The sequence below is a fragment of the Dryobates pubescens genome, chromosome 21 (genome assembly GCF_014839835.1).
Source record: "Dryobates pubescens isolate bDryPub1 chromosome 21, bDryPub1.pri, whole genome shotgun sequence".
Classification (NCBI taxonomy): domain Eukaryota; kingdom Metazoa; phylum Chordata; class Aves; order Piciformes; family Picidae; genus Dryobates; species Dryobates pubescens.
The window spans coordinates 13,159,990-13,178,745 of NC_071632.1; the positions used below are offsets into that span (position 1 = coordinate 13,159,990).

The 18,756-nt window shown below is 42.1% G+C and overlaps 1 protein-coding gene across 1 annotated transcript; it reads right to left on the reverse strand.

The window, feature by feature from the left end:
- Positions 1–3,238: 3,238 nt before the first annotated feature.
- NOM1 (nucleolar protein with MIF4G domain 1) lies at positions 3,239–18,159 on the reverse strand. Its single transcript, XM_009898624.2, has 11 exons — positions 17,240–18,159; positions 16,315–16,439; positions 15,163–15,358; positions 13,919–14,242; positions 12,456–12,566; positions 10,776–10,943; positions 10,050–10,171; positions 6,254–6,386; positions 5,426–5,557; positions 4,493–4,602; positions 3,239–3,460 (listed from the first exon to the last, which is right to left on the reverse strand). The coding sequence occupies exons 1-11, from the start codon at positions 18,152–18,154 to the stop codon at positions 3,283–3,285; spliced, it is 2,514 nt and encodes an 837-aa protein (XP_009896926.2). The 5' UTR covers positions 18,155–18,159; the 3' UTR covers positions 3,239–3,282.
- Between the last annotated feature and the right edge of the window lie 597 nt (positions 18,160–18,756).

Consider the following 18,756-nt stretch of genomic DNA (forward strand, 5'->3'; position numbering starts at 1 on the left):
CTGCCTCATCAGGAGCAAGGATTAGTTTTGCAATCATAGCTGCATGCTTTTCCACTGTAGTATATTTTAACCAATTCCAAGCCCTTTTCTGCTAATGAAGTAGTTAAGTCCCCCAAATCTCCTTTATATAGGAATTTGGAACACTTTAAGTGGCACCTCTCTTATTCTAACAACCAGGGAATGTTTCTCACATAGGTTTGATACTGGCTGACAGACTTGACCGGAAGTAATCTCCACATGCTGTATTTTGTGTATGTGTGTTATCAAACATTTATTCTGCAGTACAGCAAGCTAAATGCTCCCAAGCCCAGTGCAACTTCTCCAGCAGCCTCTGTTGGCAGGCAGTCAGTGCTTAGTGTGCAGTTTTGGAGGAAGCCACTTCCCAGTGTTGGGAATTGCTGCTGTTACAGAAAGACTTTAGAGCAGCAAGAGCCCCGCTATAAGAAGGAGACACATTGGTGGGGCTAGCACTGCCGGTGACAAGTTTTTTCATATGATATGCACCAATATGAACAGTTGGTCACATAGAACAGCTATAAAATATGTGAAAAGAATTTTCATATAAAAAAAAAATATATATATATAAAAATCACATCAGCCTTCCTCTTCACCTGTGTCTTATATACTGGGGAGGAGACTGGACCACAGAAGCGACAGCTTGCAGATGCACACAGACATTGATAGCACGCTCTGACAGGCTTTCCACCTCCATCAAGTTGTGGCCATTTGGCCAGCAGGACCATGGGAAAAACTGTTAAAACATGGCAAAATCCAAGACACAAGAATTCACATTTATCTTGAAATTGCCAAACTTTTGTTTGACAGCTATTTCCTCACTGAATCATGGCAAGGACAGGACTCGCGCAGAACCTGTCCTTGCACCTGACTCCAGCACTGTGGACTGGCAGCGTATTTTGGCTGCTTTCCCTGAAAATTCATTAAAAAAAAAATAAATGGAGTTATGTGTATACATAAATGTGACAAATGTAAAAGCTGCAGGCAGGTAGGATCTGTTCTCTTCAGGAACAAAGTCATGTCTCTAATAACTGGAAGTCTGAAGAAAATCTACTAGCTGCTTGGGATGAAAACTAACTAATGCAAGTCTTGTTTAGAAAAAATAGCAACTGTAATTGTAGACTGTAAGGGTAAAACCATCTCCTCTAATTGCATAGCAACACCTGCATCACACTGCCTCGGGCAGCTGCAGCAGGTGAATAGGTTCAGACCCATAAAACACTAGGCAATCTTTCCACAGGCAGCACAGGGAGCTCACTTCTGATCACCAAGCAAAGTATTCACACGAAGAACCGGCAGCCTGTCACATTTAAGGAAGATGTTTCATCTTGAGGAGCAAAGTTGTCTCAATCTCCCAGCTAGGGCAATGTGTTTCTGTTTATGCATTATTAAATCACAAACGTTGAAATGCTGAGCCTAGCCAAACTCCTGCAAAAACAGTAATTAACTGGGTGGCTGCTGCAGTCTAGGGGGAGTAATTTTTACTCATGGAGGTCCCACACATTCCACAGCAGCCAGTTTCTAGGGGCTCACACAGATTTTCTCCCAGGTCCAGCCTCCAAAACTAAAATACAAGTTTTGTCATGCATTTCTGCAAAGGAGCTGTTTACACATGTTCCCTGTAGCTGTTACTTCTGTATCCCTCAAAATGGTGTGGTTTTCTCCTGCCCATACTTTTGTCAATTAGCACAAATTAAAGAAAAAAAACAATTAACTGAATTATTTTCCTTTTCTGCCTGTTGCGTTTAAGATACAGCTGAGAGGAAACTACCAGTTTAGCTTGCTCAAAAGCTGCCATGACACGAAACAGGCTGAAGAAAGTATCTTGCTTTGCTCTTTCGATGGCATTCTCTTCTGTGTTGTTATCCTGCTAATGTAACCTGGGATGCTGAAACTTTCTTCTCCCAGGACACCTTCTTCCCTACAACTTGCCCTCTCCAACAGAGGGAAGGTGAGAAAAACAGCTTCCTGGATGCTGAGGGGAAGCACTCCACCTGAAAATATTACTTGTACCAGTGAGTAAGCAGAGTCCCTACATTCTTCTCTTTGATTGAAAAATAAAATTAAAATTTCTTGTCCATCTCTCTGGCTGCAGAACTGAAAATTATCTGGAGGGTGCCTACTGGGGACAAATTTTCCCAAGAGGGACAAATACAGACCAGCTGAAAAGGTAATTGGCATAAAATGAAACCAGGAGACACCCTGAGTGAGTTGACTATTGAACATTAGAGTGCAAGCCTGGTTATAGAACTAGAGCTGGCAGGTCTAGGACAGGTAGATCAAGCAGATGCAGGGCACACTGCATATGAGAAAGAGCTTCCCCTACTCCCCACAATTTAAGGTCATTCCCTTCCTGGCAAGCCAGCTAGGATAAAGCTAATACAAACAGAAAAGCCTTTAGAAAAATTACAGTTTAATGTGTAGTGGTGACAAAGGAAGAAACTATTAACACTGAATGCTACAGAAAGAAATGCACATTATTTTTTAAAACCCCATCTGAATAGAAAATACAACTTTTAAAGGAAGGTATTATCTTATTAAAGTGTTCATAATGATATGATTCTTTATGCTTATAAAAATTTGATTAACTTACAGGCAACTCCGGTTTTAAAGCCGTGCTATACAGCTGAAAGAGCAGTAAAACCATGTTGTGATCTCCAAACCCAGTATAATTGGGCAAAGTCAGATCTTCAGGTCATTTTACTACAGCTTTGAATCCAACTGAAGATCTTTTCCTGACTCAGTCAGGTAAACAATTCACAGAATTAGAAGATAAGGTCAATGCAGAAAAAGGCTAGTTTCCTCCAGAAGTGACTCACCAGTACTATGCCATCTAGTGGCCTGTGCTCTTCAAGCAAGTACAACGCTTAGCTCCTAAAAGCCTTTTGTTCAGGCTGCTTCCTCAACACACAGCAGTCAGCATCATGCTATTATTTAAAATGAAAGGGTAGCATATGCAATGCAGAACGCTACTCCTGACCCAGAGTACCGTAGAAAAGAAACCCATCCTCTTCTTCAGATACCAACAACATGAGGCACACATAGTAAAAAGGGACATTGACAAAGAAGACACCTATCCCTTTCTTCAGAAAAAAACCCTTTCATCACCTTCAATAAAGCCTGCAATTAGTGTGCAGAACACAAACTTCTACATCAAAAATGGATCTTTTAGAGTAACAAGGCTCTCCTCATTCTCAGTGACTTGGGTCTGAAAGACCTTCCTGCAGACTCAGTATTTTTTCTGTATGTTTTATTAGAAAAACAGAACTATAGCTTCAACTTGGATTCTTTTGCTTGCAAAGCCTTGGTTGCTAGTTCAATTCTTTCTTTCAGTAAGCTAGCTTCTTCGGGACTTGTCTGGGTTTGTACGTTTTTCAGTAAGAAGTGGTTAAGGAAGAGTTTCAAGCCTTCCCGGAGTATTCCCAGTTTGGGGTTGTCAGATACCCTGGAAAGATAAAGAACAAAAATAGTATTTAGTCTTCTACTGTTTCAGAAGTGGTTTTTTTTTTGTTTGTTTGTTTGTTTATTTTAATCTTGTTTAAATAGACACATTGGGAAAAAAAAAACCCCAACCCAAACCACTCTGTCCTATAAAAGGCGCTTTGCTGAAGAGGCTTTCAAATTACCAACGAGTTTACACTGGTTTGGCAAACAGCCCAAACATACTCAACATAAGCTTAATCCTTAAAAAATAACACAGAATGCTTGAGCCTTAGACTTGCTTTCTGCAAACAATTACATTACAGCAAAAAAAACCCAAAGGAGGCAAACACGACGTTGGAGCTTCCTTGTGTTGCAGCCTTAATGACCAAAGCATCACCACCCAATTTTCTTCTGAGTTCATGGGACACTGAAAGTGTAAATACAGCAAAATTGTGGAAAAATTTCAGTCACACAGGATGTCTGCAGGTCATCTTGTCTAACATCCTGTATAGGTTGTTCAGTATTATCTGTTCAAGTCCTAACATCTTCAAGGAAGGAGATTTCCCAGAATCCCCAAGGAACCCTGTTCCATGTACAATATTTTCCAGATCACAGTGATTTAAAAAACCCCTACAAAAGAAGCAATCCCCCAAACCTTTCCCTCATTAGTATTTCTTTGTTTTTCCTTCTTACTCCGAAGATACCTTTTAGCAAGGACTGCTGGTAGGGTGAGCCCAACTGCACAGAGATGGTAAAATGAACAAAGCAGGTAAATAGAGAGCTCTGCTCAAGAAAATCCTGTGACTAAAATGATACACTGAACATCTGAAAGCCCTATTTTGTATAACTCTTGTTACAGTTTCACTTATATCAGAGCCTGGACTAATATGCAAATGAGGTGCTTCCCTCCACTCACCCTTGGAGAGCTTACTTTTTAAGGGATGGACGGCTGATCTTTGGAAAAGGCACCGTTTAATTCTAAACAAAATAAGCAAGCTCATCTTCTTAATTACTACTCACCAAGGCTTCCCTGGAGATCTCTCTGATCACTTACCTCAGAAAAATGTCATTAAGTTCTTCAGCATCTGTTTTGATTAACAGCATGCTTAACACTCGTCGCAAGAAGCGGACCTTGGGTTTATCTAGTTCACTGAACTCTATTACCTAGTAGAGAGAGAGAGAACTTGACTAATGCAAGTATTTGGAAGAGAACTCAGCTGTTTGAAATAGGCAGCTTGTAGGAAACAAACTGGCCTCCTGAGTTTTAAGTCTCAGAAAAATTAGCTGAGAATGCTGCCTCCAAAAGTCAGTCAGTGACAAAAGCAGAGAACTTTCTAAGGAATAAACCTGTCTGCTAGTACCAGAATACCAGATATAATTTATCAATTAAATAGATTCTTCAGAAGTACCCTGGACAATTTATTTAATTGTCCATTTAATGCAATTCAATTATTATAATAAAATTCAATGGACTCTCCCTTCTGAAATCTAAGTGCTCAGTAGATTTCCTTCTGGTCTAATAAAAAGAAATCAGCATTAGCTAAAAAGCAGAGCACAAAATTCACTGACAATGCCTGTGTTGTGGTTTGAGCCTTAACTGGAATTTAAGAGCTCAAGAGCACAAAATCCACTGACAAAGCATGCTAAAGAAGGAGCCTCACTTCCAATTCTGGATACTCTAAAGAAAATAATCTTACAACTGCTCTATAGAACTCTAGACTTTCTGTATGTCTGGGTCACCACGAGCTCCTTTTTCTTCAAATGGTGGCATCACCACAATCAACTGGCTTAATTTGGTTATTTCAGACCAAGTTTTGTACCACAATCAGCTGGATTAATCTGGTAATTTCAGAACAAGGTTTGTCTTAGTTTACAACCACAAACAGGTGAAATACCAGCTAGATAACAGAGAAAATACATTTTGCATAGCCCTAGCAAATGCAAAGGAAAAAAAACCAGAAGTATTTTGAAAAGAAAATACACCAACCTTGAGAACTGAAAGTGGCAAGGATTTTGTCCTTAGTAAGTGAGCCAACAGTGAAACCAAGTTAGAGATGGCAGGGGCTGACAGGTTTTCTAAGTCTTTGATTTTGTCCCAAATACTAAACTGAAATGTCACCTGGGTGGCAAAGGAAAAAAACAGAATCCTACAAATGAAGTGACTGTTAAATGACTAACAACAAAATCTTTTGACCATCTACTCTTTATGCCTCTGTTCGTTAATATCAGACCACTCAATGCTTTTAAAACACATAGAATCAATAAGGTTGGAAGAGACTTCAAAGATCAAGTCCAACCTGTCACCCAAGACATCATGACTACTAAACTGTGGTGCCAAGTGCCATGTCCAATCCCCTCTTGAACACCTCCAGGGACAGCGACTCCACCACCTCCCTGGGCAGCCCATTCCAATGGCTAACTACTCTCTCTGTGAAGAACTTTCTCCTCACCTCAAGCCTAACCTTTCCCTGGTGCAGCTTGAGACTGAATCCTCTTGTTCTGGTGCTGGTTACCTGGGAGAAGAGACCAACCCTCTCTCTCCTGGCTACAACCACCCTTCAGGTTAGTTGTAGACAGCAGTAAGGTCTCCCCTGAGCCTCCTCTTCTCCAGGCTAAAGAACAGAGGAAAGCAAGCCCTCTGCAGTAGGGACTTTATTTCCTGCTGAGATCTGACCATGAGTATGCTTTGCTTAATGCATAGTCACACCAGAAGCATTCTTTGTCGGGAATAAGATTTTCACAGGCACAGATCCATTCCTGTCTTTTTAACCACAGTAATGACACTACAATGAAGTAGTAAGAGGTTTTTGTTCACCTGGAATCGTCTTTCATATTCACAAAACTTGTTAGCCAAAAATGCATAGAAGGGGTTGTATGTCTTCTCCTGCAAGCAGCAGTAAACCACAATATGAACGATTTCTCTCTCCTGCTGATCTTTCAGTCCAAGCCTAAAATTTAGCAAGAGAATGAGAATTTTTAGTCAGGAAAAAGTTACTGCCACAAAGTAAGAGTTACAGTCAACATTCAAGGGTAATGCTTAAGAAAACCCCAAACACCACATTAAATCCTGCTTGTAGGGAAGTTCTTGCAGTGTTTCAAACACTGAATGGACTCAAACATTAAGCCTGTGAGCTATATCAGTATGGTGGTATGGCAATACAGAAGTGCTACAGCTATTATTGGTATTAAAGCAGTGGCTGCAAAAGCAAGGCCTCAACAGGCAGGGCTGGAATGCTGCAAGTATAATGACTCCCTGGGGAAGGAAAGGTAGACCACTCCATGCTTGTAGCTCTCCATGAAGAAAAACAGAGAGAACACTATTAACACGGAGTATCAGTGCTGCATGGTGTACCAAGGCAAAAGTTAATAGTGAAGCAAGAACTGCAGGACTCTGTTGCAGTTATCTCACACTTGGAAAACCAGCCTTTGGATCAGCAGAAGTCTACTCAGAGAAACATGCCCAGGGCTTTTCACTTCTGTAGTATTTGCTAGGGTCAAGAAAACATTTTAAGATGTTTTTCCTACTTAGCTGGTGACATGAATCTTTTAATCTATAGATCAGCTCCATAATGCTTGAAACTCACTATTATGTGACAGTAGCCTAAGAGGCGGATGCAAGCAGTGCCTTCAAGGCACCTTAAAAATGAGGCCTGAAGGAAACAGTATTGAGTACTACTGTTGGCTGCCCCAGCACAGAGACCAAGGACTGGACAGCCTTCCCACTTGAGCAGCTGACCAGCCTAAAAGAGGGCTGAGGAACTTTGGCACAGAATGGTAACTAACTTTCAATGCACCTGTTCTGTGAATAATATGATTTAGCTTCCAGGGCTGCCAAATGCTTGGCAGCATTAAAACCAATTAAAATGAAAAATGTTTCATATTATAAACTCAAAAATGTCAAGCAAAATTCTTCTCATTGTTTCAAGCTCAAGTCTCATATGGCATTAGTCTAGCTCAAGCATATTTTCTAAGTTTGACTCCACTGGAATTTGCTCTACTGTTTGCAGAGCAGTTTGTCATTGCTTGATTTTAATATCCCTCACTTGCATACACCTCCAAACATCTGCCACTGCATTTGATCACAGACACAAACCAGATTAACAGAGAAAAATATTGTCTTTCAGCCAAAACCCTCCAAGTTTAAGGTTTTACAGTAGGAAAATCTGGGATGATTTCTAGGCTGATTGATAATGAGTGGTGAAAACTTGAGAGATCTGCTTCTCCAAATGAGACCAGCACTGCAAGTGCTGTGTCTGTGATGTAATTCACCTGCTCCCCCATCAGTTCTGATTTTATAGAAGAGCAACACCTTTTTTCCCCCCCCTTAAATACAGAGTTTTTCAGCCAACAGACATACATTTAAGTGATGACTTTTGAAGTTACATAGCCATCACTCATTTGGCACACACTCCCTTTCCTTGTTCATCACCAATTCTATCATGCCTTGCTTATTTAGGAAACATTCAGGTTGCCAGACACTTGTAAGCAAGGAAAACAGCACTTTGATGTTCAGTTTTGCTCTTGTTTCCACTTCTTCACAGAGCTAGCAGCATTTCATCTTTTCAGACCTAGCATTCCTAAACATCTAAGATTGTCTTTCACTGCTGAGCTTCACCATAAATCTGAGAGATTTCATGAGCCTGCTAAACTTTGACAAAGAATATGAAACCACCTCACCCACTGCATCATTCATGAGTCAAGAGGATTCCCATGAACTTGTATGTCTTGATCACTTAAGAACTTCCTGGTGTATAAGGCATAACTGCCTCTGAAACAGGTTATTTATCACAAGCAGAAGCTTGCCTCTAAACAGGTAAGTTATCAGCTGACGGCCAAGATCATTACTGCCTTTAGATCAAAAAGAGCAACACTCACACCCATCATTTACAAGTCAGTTCCAATTATTTTAGTAGATACAATCACATGCTTGCTGCCCTGAATTACACATCCCACTACAGCAGGATATCTACAACGTGTACAAATTGCCATTTTTTGGGTGAATGTTCAATTTCTCAATGTCTTCATCTCTAGAACACAGCTTTAAAAATTGTCTCTCCATCAAACTTAGGAAGCATTCATTGCCCCTCCCGTGCAAATCTGTGGTTTGTGAAGGTGTGGCCTTTTATCTTGTGAAATGGATCAAGTCTCACTCTTGTGTTTCCAGTGATGTTCCCAACCCTCCCTTTCAATGGACACTTCCGCAATCACAAGCTGAGCCACGTCAGGGAGCTGTTCTTGCTCCAAACTAATTACTCTGCTGTGAGGCAGAGAAGGACAAGCAAGACTATAGCAGCCTGGATTGAAAACGTTTTGAATTATCTTTTAACCACACCTCAATTTCTGCAGCAGATGACTCAACAAGTGTAGTTAAAATATTTCTTTATGTATACCTCATGCTCTTCCTCATGAGACCGACATCAAACTCCCCCACACTCTGGAACACATGTCCACACGGAGGTTCTGCTGACAGTTCTGTGTACAATTTCCATTACAGTCTGCCAGATGTGAGCAGATTTGAGAATTCCTCTCAAGAGTTTGCTGTCTAAAAATCACTAGCAACACACATCAGGTAATCTGCAGACAGTTTTTCTGCCAAGCCTGTATGTGTCCAGATTTGTATGCTAGTTTAAATAGCATGGATGAGAGTTGAGGATCAATTTGCAAATTGAGCTGCCAGGTCTTGGCAAGAACTGCAGCAGCAGCAGCTAATTTCTTTTAATTGAACAGGCCATATTAGGATATTGGAATGATTCCATCACAGTCTTAAATCCAGGCTGTGTTTTGCAGAAGTGGCATTTAATCAAATATTAGTTCACTTTATTACAAAGTCTGTTTTGGTTTGGTTAGCAAATTAAATAATTGAATGCCATCCTGGTAAGACAATTCTCTTGAATTACAAGGCTGCAATAGAAAAGTTCAGAGCTGATCTCTCCCCTCCCAGTTGCTACTGACTTACAATTAATATTCTGACAAATACAAAAAAAAAATAGCTTCATTTGAGCTTTTCCCAGATCACACCTCTTAAAGAGCTGTTTGTCAAGTGGTAAGGAAACTGGTCTCAACAGAAACTGTGACCCTGGAGCAAATCCAAAGCTAATAAATTCTGGAAAAGGGAAGTGGAGGTGCAAGAATACAACCAGGTCATGCAAGTGTGGGTAGAAACCTACAAGACAGCTGAACAAAGTGGTTAAGAAGTAAATGAAGAGGCTGTACTACGGAAATCCAGCAACAGAAGGAATGGATGTTCTGAAGTGGATTCCAGTCTGGCTACAGAGGAAGCAAGCCTGCAGCAATCTTCCATTCACCAGACTGTGAGACATCTTCAACCCAAAAAGATACAGACCCCTGACGTCCAAAGATGCTCTACATCACAAGCAATGGGCATGAGCCGACAACAGGGGCTACTCTGTTCCTCTGACAGTCAGTTCTGCCTGCCCCTACTCGTTCTTACACCAGGCTTTTGGTCCCTCTTCTACTATTTCATCCTACATGGATCTTTAGCTCTGGAATTCAATTGTGTTATCAACTCAATGTTCTTAAGCCTAGAACAACAATGTTATATTTTCAACCAAAACAGTGCTATTTTTAGTTCTGGGCTACTCTCTACTTACTTGAGAAGCTTTTCAAAGGCATCCATGAAGTCTTCACTTGTCATCAAGACACAAAAAATACTTCTCCTGATATCAGTGTTCATTCTCAGCTTACGAGCAAGCTCCATTATCTTTGAGCTGACCTGGAAAACAAAAACCAATTGAAAAATTAAATGGTGTTGTATTTATGCTTGCCTTAAGAAAGCTATTTCTGTGCAGCCTCAAATAAGATCATTAATGAAGATCTCCACTAAACTATGAAGCAGCAATCCAAGCGTCCTGAGCTTTTGTCCAGAGGCACCATCATCAGGAGAAGCTTCTTCAACTAGGGACACATCTTTTAATGTAATTTAATTGTGCTGATTATTTTAAAGACATTCTTCTCTAATATAAGCCACCATGGCCATCTCACCAGACTACTTTTAAAGTAGGTATAGAGAGAGGCTGCCCACAGATAGACAACACTACCCATCAGAGTTCATACTAGCAAATCCACTAAATCAGACCTCTTATTCTACTTACCCAAGTCACTTCTGCAATCCCACAGGGTAAGAAAAAAAAGAGCTATCATTGTGCTTTTACTAAGCACATGAGTACAGCATTTTGAAAGAGCAGAATTTGCAGTCCAAAAGCTCAAGTCTCACAAGTTCATGAAGGTGAGCTCTGAAATGAGCTTGTTCACCTGTATGAAGAACATGCCAAAGCACACAAACACTCAGACTTATACCTAGGACTGCTTGGATTTACCTTTCCCACACGCAGTTTTTGCTGAGTCTTGCTGGTTTTATCATCAATCATTGGTGCTCCACTCCAGGATGATCCTACGATCCACCAGCGACCAACCTGATCAGCACTGAGGAGAGATTCCAGAGAGACACGGAGCTGAGTTTCTTTTCCAGAACCACTGCTGTGAACCTTGAATGACAAAACAAAAAAACACCAAACCACCCAAAGCTTTTAGTTGAAGCTTCAAAAAGAAACACCCCCCAACCTTTAATTACTTCAGATTAAACAAATACTTTAAATAAATAACTTCATAAAGACCTTCATATGTTCCCTCCCCAATCCTTAGTTTCAAGCCAGCACTTAAAAAGAATTTAGAAGTCTCCCATATGCTCTAATTTCTGAAAGAAGTTGCTTAAAACTACATTTCATAGAATCATAGAATCAACAAGGCTGGAAAAGACCTCAAAGATCATCAAGTCCAACCTCCACAGACCTCATGACTACTAAACCATGGCACCAAGTGCCACATCCAATCCCCTCTTGAACACCTCCAGGCATGGTGACTCCACCACCTCCTTGGGCAGCACATTCCAACTCTCTCTGTGAAGAACTTTCTCCTCACCTCGAGACTAAACTTCCCTTGGTGCAGCTTGAGACTGTGTCCTCTTGTTCTGGTGCTGGTTGCCTGGAAGAAGAAACCAACTCCCTCCTGGCTACCCTTCAGGTAGTTGTAGACAGCAATAAGGTCTCCCCTGAACCTCCTCTCTCCAGGCTAACCAATCCCAGCTCCCTCAGCCTCTCCTCGTAGGGCTTGTGCTCGAGGCCTCTCCTGAGCCTCGTTGCCCTTCTCTGGACACGTTCAAGCATCTCAATGTCCTTCTTAAATTGAGGGGCCCAGAACTGGACAGATCTTGATTTTTTTATATTATTTCAAAAAAGAGATCATTGTTTAAAAAGTAGCCTAGAGTCTAGAAGCATGATAAGAGGACTGTGAAAATTAAAAAGAGAAAATTCTACTGAATTAGGTTACCCAGCTTATTTTTGCCTGGCCTGTTATGGCCAGCATGCTTATCCTGCACTTATAAATCTCTGCAAAGTAAGATGCTCTAGGGCCTGTAGACCAGTAGTGTTATTTTGAGGTTGGAGATACACAGACTTTAAAACTAGATTCCTGTAAAAATGGATTAGTTCTCAACTCAAAGACAACTATTTTCATGTATTTTATAGTGGGCTGTTTCAGAGAAGCAAACTGCCTTCTCTCCAACAACCAAAAAAAATCCAACCCACAGGAAGCCAAAACCATTCAGGTTTTCAGAAGTGTTAGACTTCCAAAGTAATTCTGGTGAAGTCAGGAGTGGGTGCCTGCAATCAAAATCTGTGGAAAGAATAACTTGTCATAATGACTCATTTCTCCTGCACAACCATTAAATATCCCACAACCTCTTTTTCAAATATAGGACTCTGAGGTAAAGTCTTTGGCTAAGTGATCAGCCCTTTCTCAAACTGTTCTGCAGAAGGCTGACTTAACTTGGACACTGGAGATAATACTTAATGATCCAAGAAGCGATTTTTGCCCACAACAGTTTCAGACTGTTAAATGAATTGAAAAAATACTACAGCTCATCAATCCAACACACAGCACAAAATAATTACTCCTGGTTTAGGAATGCTTATACCGCGCACGCCAAGAAAAGTTCTCACCAGCGATCGCTGCAACTTGCGCAGTTTTTCAACTGGCTCAGGATCATAACCAGGAATCTTGCGCATGTCATTGTTCCTTAGTGCCAACATCGTCTCTAGCATGAAACGAACCTAGTGGGGAAAGAAACAGTGAATGGATTCACGCTGGATGAGAAGCTCAACGTGAGCCAGCAGTGTGCACTTGCAGCCCAGAAAGCCAATCACATCCTGGGCTGCATCAAGAGAAGCATAGCCAGCAGGTCGAGGGAGGTAATTCGCCCCCTCTACTCTGCTCTGGTGAGACCCCTCCTGGAGTAGTGTGTCCAGTTCTGGAGTCCCTATTACAGGAAGGATCTGGATGTGCTGGAACATGTCCAGTGATGGGCCACAAGAATGATTAGAGGGCTGGAGCACCTCTGCTATGAGGACAGATTGGGAGAGTTGGAGCTATTCAGTCTGGAGAAGAGAAGGCTCCAAGAAGACCTTCCAGTATCTGAAGGGGGCCTACAAGAAAGCTGGGGAGGGACTTTTTAGGGTGTCAGGTAATGACAGGATTAGGGGAATGGAAAAAAAATAAAAACAGGTAGATTCAGATTGGATGTTAGGAAGTTCTTCACCATGAGGGTGTCATTGGAACAGGTTGACCAGGGAGGTGGTAGAAGCCTCATTCCTGGAGGTTTTTAAGGCCAGGCTCGATGTGGCTGTGGGCAACCTGCTGTAGTGAGGTGTCTCTGCCCATGGCAGGGGGGTTGGAACTAGATGATCCTTGAGGTCCCTTTCAACCCTAATGATTCTGTGATTATGTGCTGTAAGTTTATTCAATAAATAATCATAGAATCAATGAGGTTGGAAAAGACCTCAAAGATCAAGTCCAACCTGTCACCCAAGACCTCATGACTATTAAACCATGGCACCAAGTGCCACATCCAATCCCCTCTTGAACACCTCCAGGGACGGTGACTCCACCACCTCCCTGGGCAGCACATTCCAATGGCTAACAACTCTCTCTGTGAAGAACTTTCTCCTCACCTCGAGTGCACTTTGAAATGACTACTCTGCAAGAATAAGCAGCTCAGTTGGCAATATGCATCAAAATTGAGATTACATGAATTGAAATACAGAAAGGATGTTTACTTCAACTCCTGCCACATTCACGTTTGAGCTCCAGTTCAATGTTTAATCTGCTAAACATCATGCTCCAGTGATCCATTTTTTGCAGTGCACAAAGTATCATGAAACAGAAGCAATGCTTGATGCATAAGATACAAAAATGGTCCTAGTCTCACCTATTACAAGCATTTCAGTGCCCTGTGTCCAAAAAACAAAGACAGCCAAGAAGAATGCAAATAAATGAATACAACAAATGAACACTACTGCTAACTTTGAATCTAAATAGAGTGTAGCAGAAAACATTTTGCTAAATTAACACATGCATCTAAGGGCTTACTGAAACCTGCTGAGAATAGAAAACCTTTAATACATACCCTAGCCTGATCCTGGAGTTTCTTCTCTGCTGTGTTTGCTTTCCTCTGGGCTTCAGTGATGAGTTCCTTCAAAGCCAACGCATCATCTTTTCGTAAGGAAAAGCCCACATTTTTCAGAAGAAACAAAATCAACTCAATCTCTTTTTCAGTGAAAGTGCTAACAAGCTTTTTCAGAATATCAAAGATCAGCAGGGAATGAACCACGTGGAAGTTATAGAGATGAGCAATCAAAGCAAGCAAATTTTCACATTCTTTCCCTTCAGCATCACTTTTACAGAGTTCATCAAATTTCTTCACGACAGCTTCCAAAAAGTGAGCACCAACCTGGCAGTAGTTCCATTTAAGGGAGAAAAAAAGCAAATCCAACAGTTAACTGCAAGTAATTTTTTTAGGGACATCTGTAAAACATTAATTTTTGGGGTACTGCCACTATTAATTTTAAAGAAATACAGTTGCCCCTCTCAACCCATATGGACAATTTAAATACACAAATATCTAAGTGCTGTGATATTTTCTTAATGTGTGTCCATATATGCAAAACAACTCCCAACATACCAAGACTTCACAGGTGCTCAGCATAAGCTGAGGCCGATTTTGCAGTGTGGATAAGCCACAGCCATTTGTACGTGGTACAGTTCAGAAAAGAAATGTTGGAATCTCTCTTTTTGTGAGGAAAAGAACTGATGCTAAAGACTGGAATCAGAAATCATACCAAAACACAGGCAGCTAATGAACATGTTACTGCTAAAAAAGACACCACCCCCCACTATTATAGTGGTAATATTTATTGATGGTTTTGACTAACATCAGCAGTCTTAACTCTAGGACTGACCTGCAATACAAACCTTGAGCAGCTTAGGGTCTGACTATCCAGTGATCATATTGCACAAATGTATGAAAAAAGGGGGAAACTTGAAGCATAGAAAATTCAGTTTTACAGATGCAGAAAGATTTTGACTAAAAGCCTGGTGTTTTATAATTGACCTATATAACTCATAAAGGAAATAAATAAAGGAACAGACTCAATCCCCAGCACACAATCATAGAATCATTAGGGCTGAAAGGGACCACAAGTGAACTTGTGTACACCTAGCAAATCATTTAAAATACTGATGAAATTCAACTAGAGAACACTTTTCAGTGACACAGTAAAAAAAAATCAAAGGCAATTTAAACAACATACTAGGAAAACTACTGTACAGTATATATTATTAAGCAAAATTAGTCCAAACCATGTGCATTACCTCAATTCCTACATTATGATGGAGAATGCTGACCAAAAGAACATGCTCCATCATCAATCTTGTAGGCATGGCAACTGCAGTAACACAAGCATTCATAAGAATATCTGTCAGAGTTTCATTCATGTCCTTTCTGCTGTTGGCCATGTAGAGCTCTTCCATCTGTCCACTAATAGAGGATAAATTTGGTTCACTCAGCCTATTGAGAAACAAACCCAAAGTTAATTTTTCCTTCTCTTTACATGGTTACATAATTTTCAATGTACCAAACAATCAACCTACTCTTTTTAGAGAAATTAGATTGGTTTAAGAAGAAAGATTGGAAAGATTACTCAAAGGGACCTTTTGCATTTTGCTGTGTTCACTAAACAAAACAAAACCCCCAGCAGGTATAATTCTGGGGTTTTTGATGTTTTGTTTGGTTTTTATTATTATTTCCATGTCAGAACAGATTAGTGCAGTATTTACAAAGCACTGCCAATGGGCTCACTGTCACACTGAACAGAGTTACTAAGAACACAGATTTTGTTCTCAGCAGTTCGAAGCATGTCTCTGGACAAATTGAGTATGAAAATATCTCATATAATGTATGTCAAATTCTAATTGACTGAAACTGCACACTGTAGTCTACACTTTACAGATAACACATATAAAAAAATACCAATAGATATAAAAAAATACCAATAGATTTCTTATTTTTAAAATACTCTAAAAATGTGTGAAAGTGTTAGCTGCTTTTCCTGCTCTTCACTACTGTAAGCCACAAAGTGTTGCTCTGCCTCAGCAGCAGCACTTGAGAAATGTAATTAAGAAAAGAAAACCATGCTTTTTTGAGTAAGAGTTATAACTCACACTATGAGGTTTTTTTAATACACACATTCCAACTGACAATGAATTATACCTAGCACTTGCAGGCAACTGCTGTGTGGAATTCAGCCCACTCTTAAATTTATTTTCTAGATTTTTCAACTTCTTTAATGGCCAACTTTGAAGAATTTATATCAACAAAGATAATTATTATTAAGAATAGCGGACATGATTGCCAACTTAAAACCAGTTTGTGAAAAGAGGAGTCACATCCCTGCCTCTTTTCTTTGAATAACGAGCACAATCACATCGTAGCAGAAAGATTAATGACTTTCCTTATTACATTACCTATTAATGAGACCATTCACCATTTTTTTCAGTCTTCCCAATTCTTCTCTTTTCTTGTCATCTAGTGTCTCCTGAGCTCTCCTTACTTGAGGGGGAACATACTTTGTAGCACTGTGATTATGACTCTTGAAAACAAAATGAAACACCAAATGAGAACAGTATCTGAAATATTTGAACACAAATATACATTTCTATTTAAAATTAATATACCAAACTTGCAGTTAAGTATATATTTTGATGTCTAATCTAGTGTCAAAGGAACAATTTCAGACAGAAAAGAAGCATGCAACAAGTTACTGCTTAGGATCAACTTGATGGCAGCATCCTCCTTTCTGCCCCCTTATGTGAAGTTTTCTGTGAGCTACTGTTATTAAAACGTGTTACATTTGGCTTTCTCCAGGTTTTATAAGCTGCAGACATACTAAGTGGTTAAGTTAGCACCGTGCAGGCTAAATGACCCATTCGGTGTCCTCTGTTCCACTCCTGCTACAGGACCTAACACAGGCTGAACCTCTGGGCTCACTGAGTTTGCAACAGATAATAATTCTAATATAAGCTCTCTTGGCTCTTCTTGGCAGAAGCACTTAATCGCATTCTTAAATTATGAAGCTGGGCTAGTTCCTGTTACTTGGTACTCTTCTATACAGACAAGTCCACATGCCCTATGGTTTAAGCTATTATCTGCCAGCATCCTGAGACGGGGGAATTACCTCTACGCCTAACAGATGTCCCTAGGACTTCGCAGATCACTCTGAAGTCAGCACTCGCTGGACTTGGGGCTGTTTTGACTCAGCAATACTGTGTATGGCCTGATTAGACAGCAAGCTCCTGTGCTTGACAAAGGCATCCGAACTCTGCATTATGTTCAGGCTGTGGCATATACTTTTAAGGAGCAGGTTTGCGTTATCTGAGGTTATCACCCTACCTTTTCCTCTTCCTTCTCCTCCTGCTCGCTCGAGGGCTCGCTGGCCTCAGGGACCACGCCATCCTCGGGGGACGAGCTCTCGCTTTCCCACTGTCCTTCCACGTCATCCCCCTCGGAGGAGTTCGAGGCGTCCTCCGGATCCTGTTCGTCATCGTCGTCGTCCTCCTCCTCCCGCGGTCCCGGCTGGCTCTTTTGCGGCCCCGGCTGGCTCTCTGGGGCCTCCTCCTCATCGCTGCTCTCGCACAATCTGCTGAGCCCGGCCCGGGAGCCCAGGGCGCCCAGCACGTAGCCCAGCCCGTCCCGCAGGAAGCTCTGAGGAACCCTCTCTATCGCGGTCCCGTCCTGCTTCTTGCGGCGCTTGCTGAGCCCCAGCCGCCGCTCCAGGCGCCGGATCTCCTCCTCCTCCTCCTCGTTGGCCTCCAGCAGGGCCCGCTTCCGCGCCGAGGCGGCGGCGGCCGCGACAGCGGCAGCGGCAGAGGCGGTGCTGGGTGTCGGTGTCGGCACCGACGACCGAGCTGTCTCTTGTTGCCGCGGCGGCCCAGGCCGCTGTTTTCCGACGGGGGCGGCGGGCGAGGCCGGGGCTCTGGGACGGGCAGCTGCAGCTGGCTTCGCCGTGGCCGGCTTAATCGGAGCCAGAATCGCCGGAGCGGCGGGAGCCTCCACCAGCTCCCCGCGTTGGAGGCGGCGGCGGCGGCTCCGCTTGAGCTTGCGCTTCTCCTTCCTCGCCTCTCGGCGGGTCCTGTGGTTCTGCCTCTCCGAACCTTTCAGCAGGGACAGCTGTGGCTGGTCGCCGGCCGCCTGCACAAATTCCTGCACCGCATGCCGCAACCTGTCCAGCTTTCCACCGCGGCGAGGGCGGGCAGCCGCCGGCCGCTTCATCTTGCCCGTAGCCATGCCGCGCTTGGGCGCCGCCATCTTGGGGAGGGGACAGCCGACCTCTTCCGCCGCGGGCCGCCGTTCCGGGCAGCAGCTCCCCCTACTGGACAGTGGCCTCTGGGCGGCCCCTTAGGCTCTAAAATGGTCTTACCAGGCAGGGGCTGGCTTGAAACGCGGACCAAAGACACTAAATCCGTAGATTATTATTTTTTTTTAAATATATATATTTAGGAAAATATAAAGCTTGTCCCTTTTCTTACAGAAGCGACTGGCACAGTTTGTCCCTCATAGCCTTGGTTGCAATCACATGGCCTGACACCCACTGGGCACTAATGGAGGCTGCAGGAGCTAGGGGGTGCCTGGAGGTCCCTGAAGCGCTGAATTAACTCAAGTTCCATCAAAATAGGTGGCTGGGTAGAGGAAAGAAATCTCAGCTGAACAAAGTGTCCCAGGATGAGCTTAGACCATAGCAGAAAAAATAAACAAAACCCCAAACCAACAAAACCAAACAATCAATCAAAACAAAACACCCCAAACAAACAAAAAACCCCAAACAAACAAACACAAAGAAAAAAAGAGCCCAAAGAGATGAAAGCCATTGCACATGACCCAGTTTCAGAAAAAGGGTCAGTCTTGAATCT

Excerpts from the sequence above, each read along its gene's own strand:
- NOM1 (XM_009898624.2), bottom strand. The coding sequence starts at position 18,154 with ATGGCGGCGCCCAAGCGCGGCATGGCTACGGGCAAGATGAAGCGGCCG. Across the intron at positions 10,172-10,775 it reads AAAAACTGCGTGTGGGAAAG|GTCAGCTCAAAGATAATGGA; the intron begins GTAAATCCAAGC and ends TTTGTTTTCCAG. Across the intron at positions 4,603-5,425 it reads TGCCACTTTCAGTTCTCAAG|GTAATAGAGTTCAGTGAACT; the intron begins GTTGGTGTATTT and ends TCTCTCTACTAG.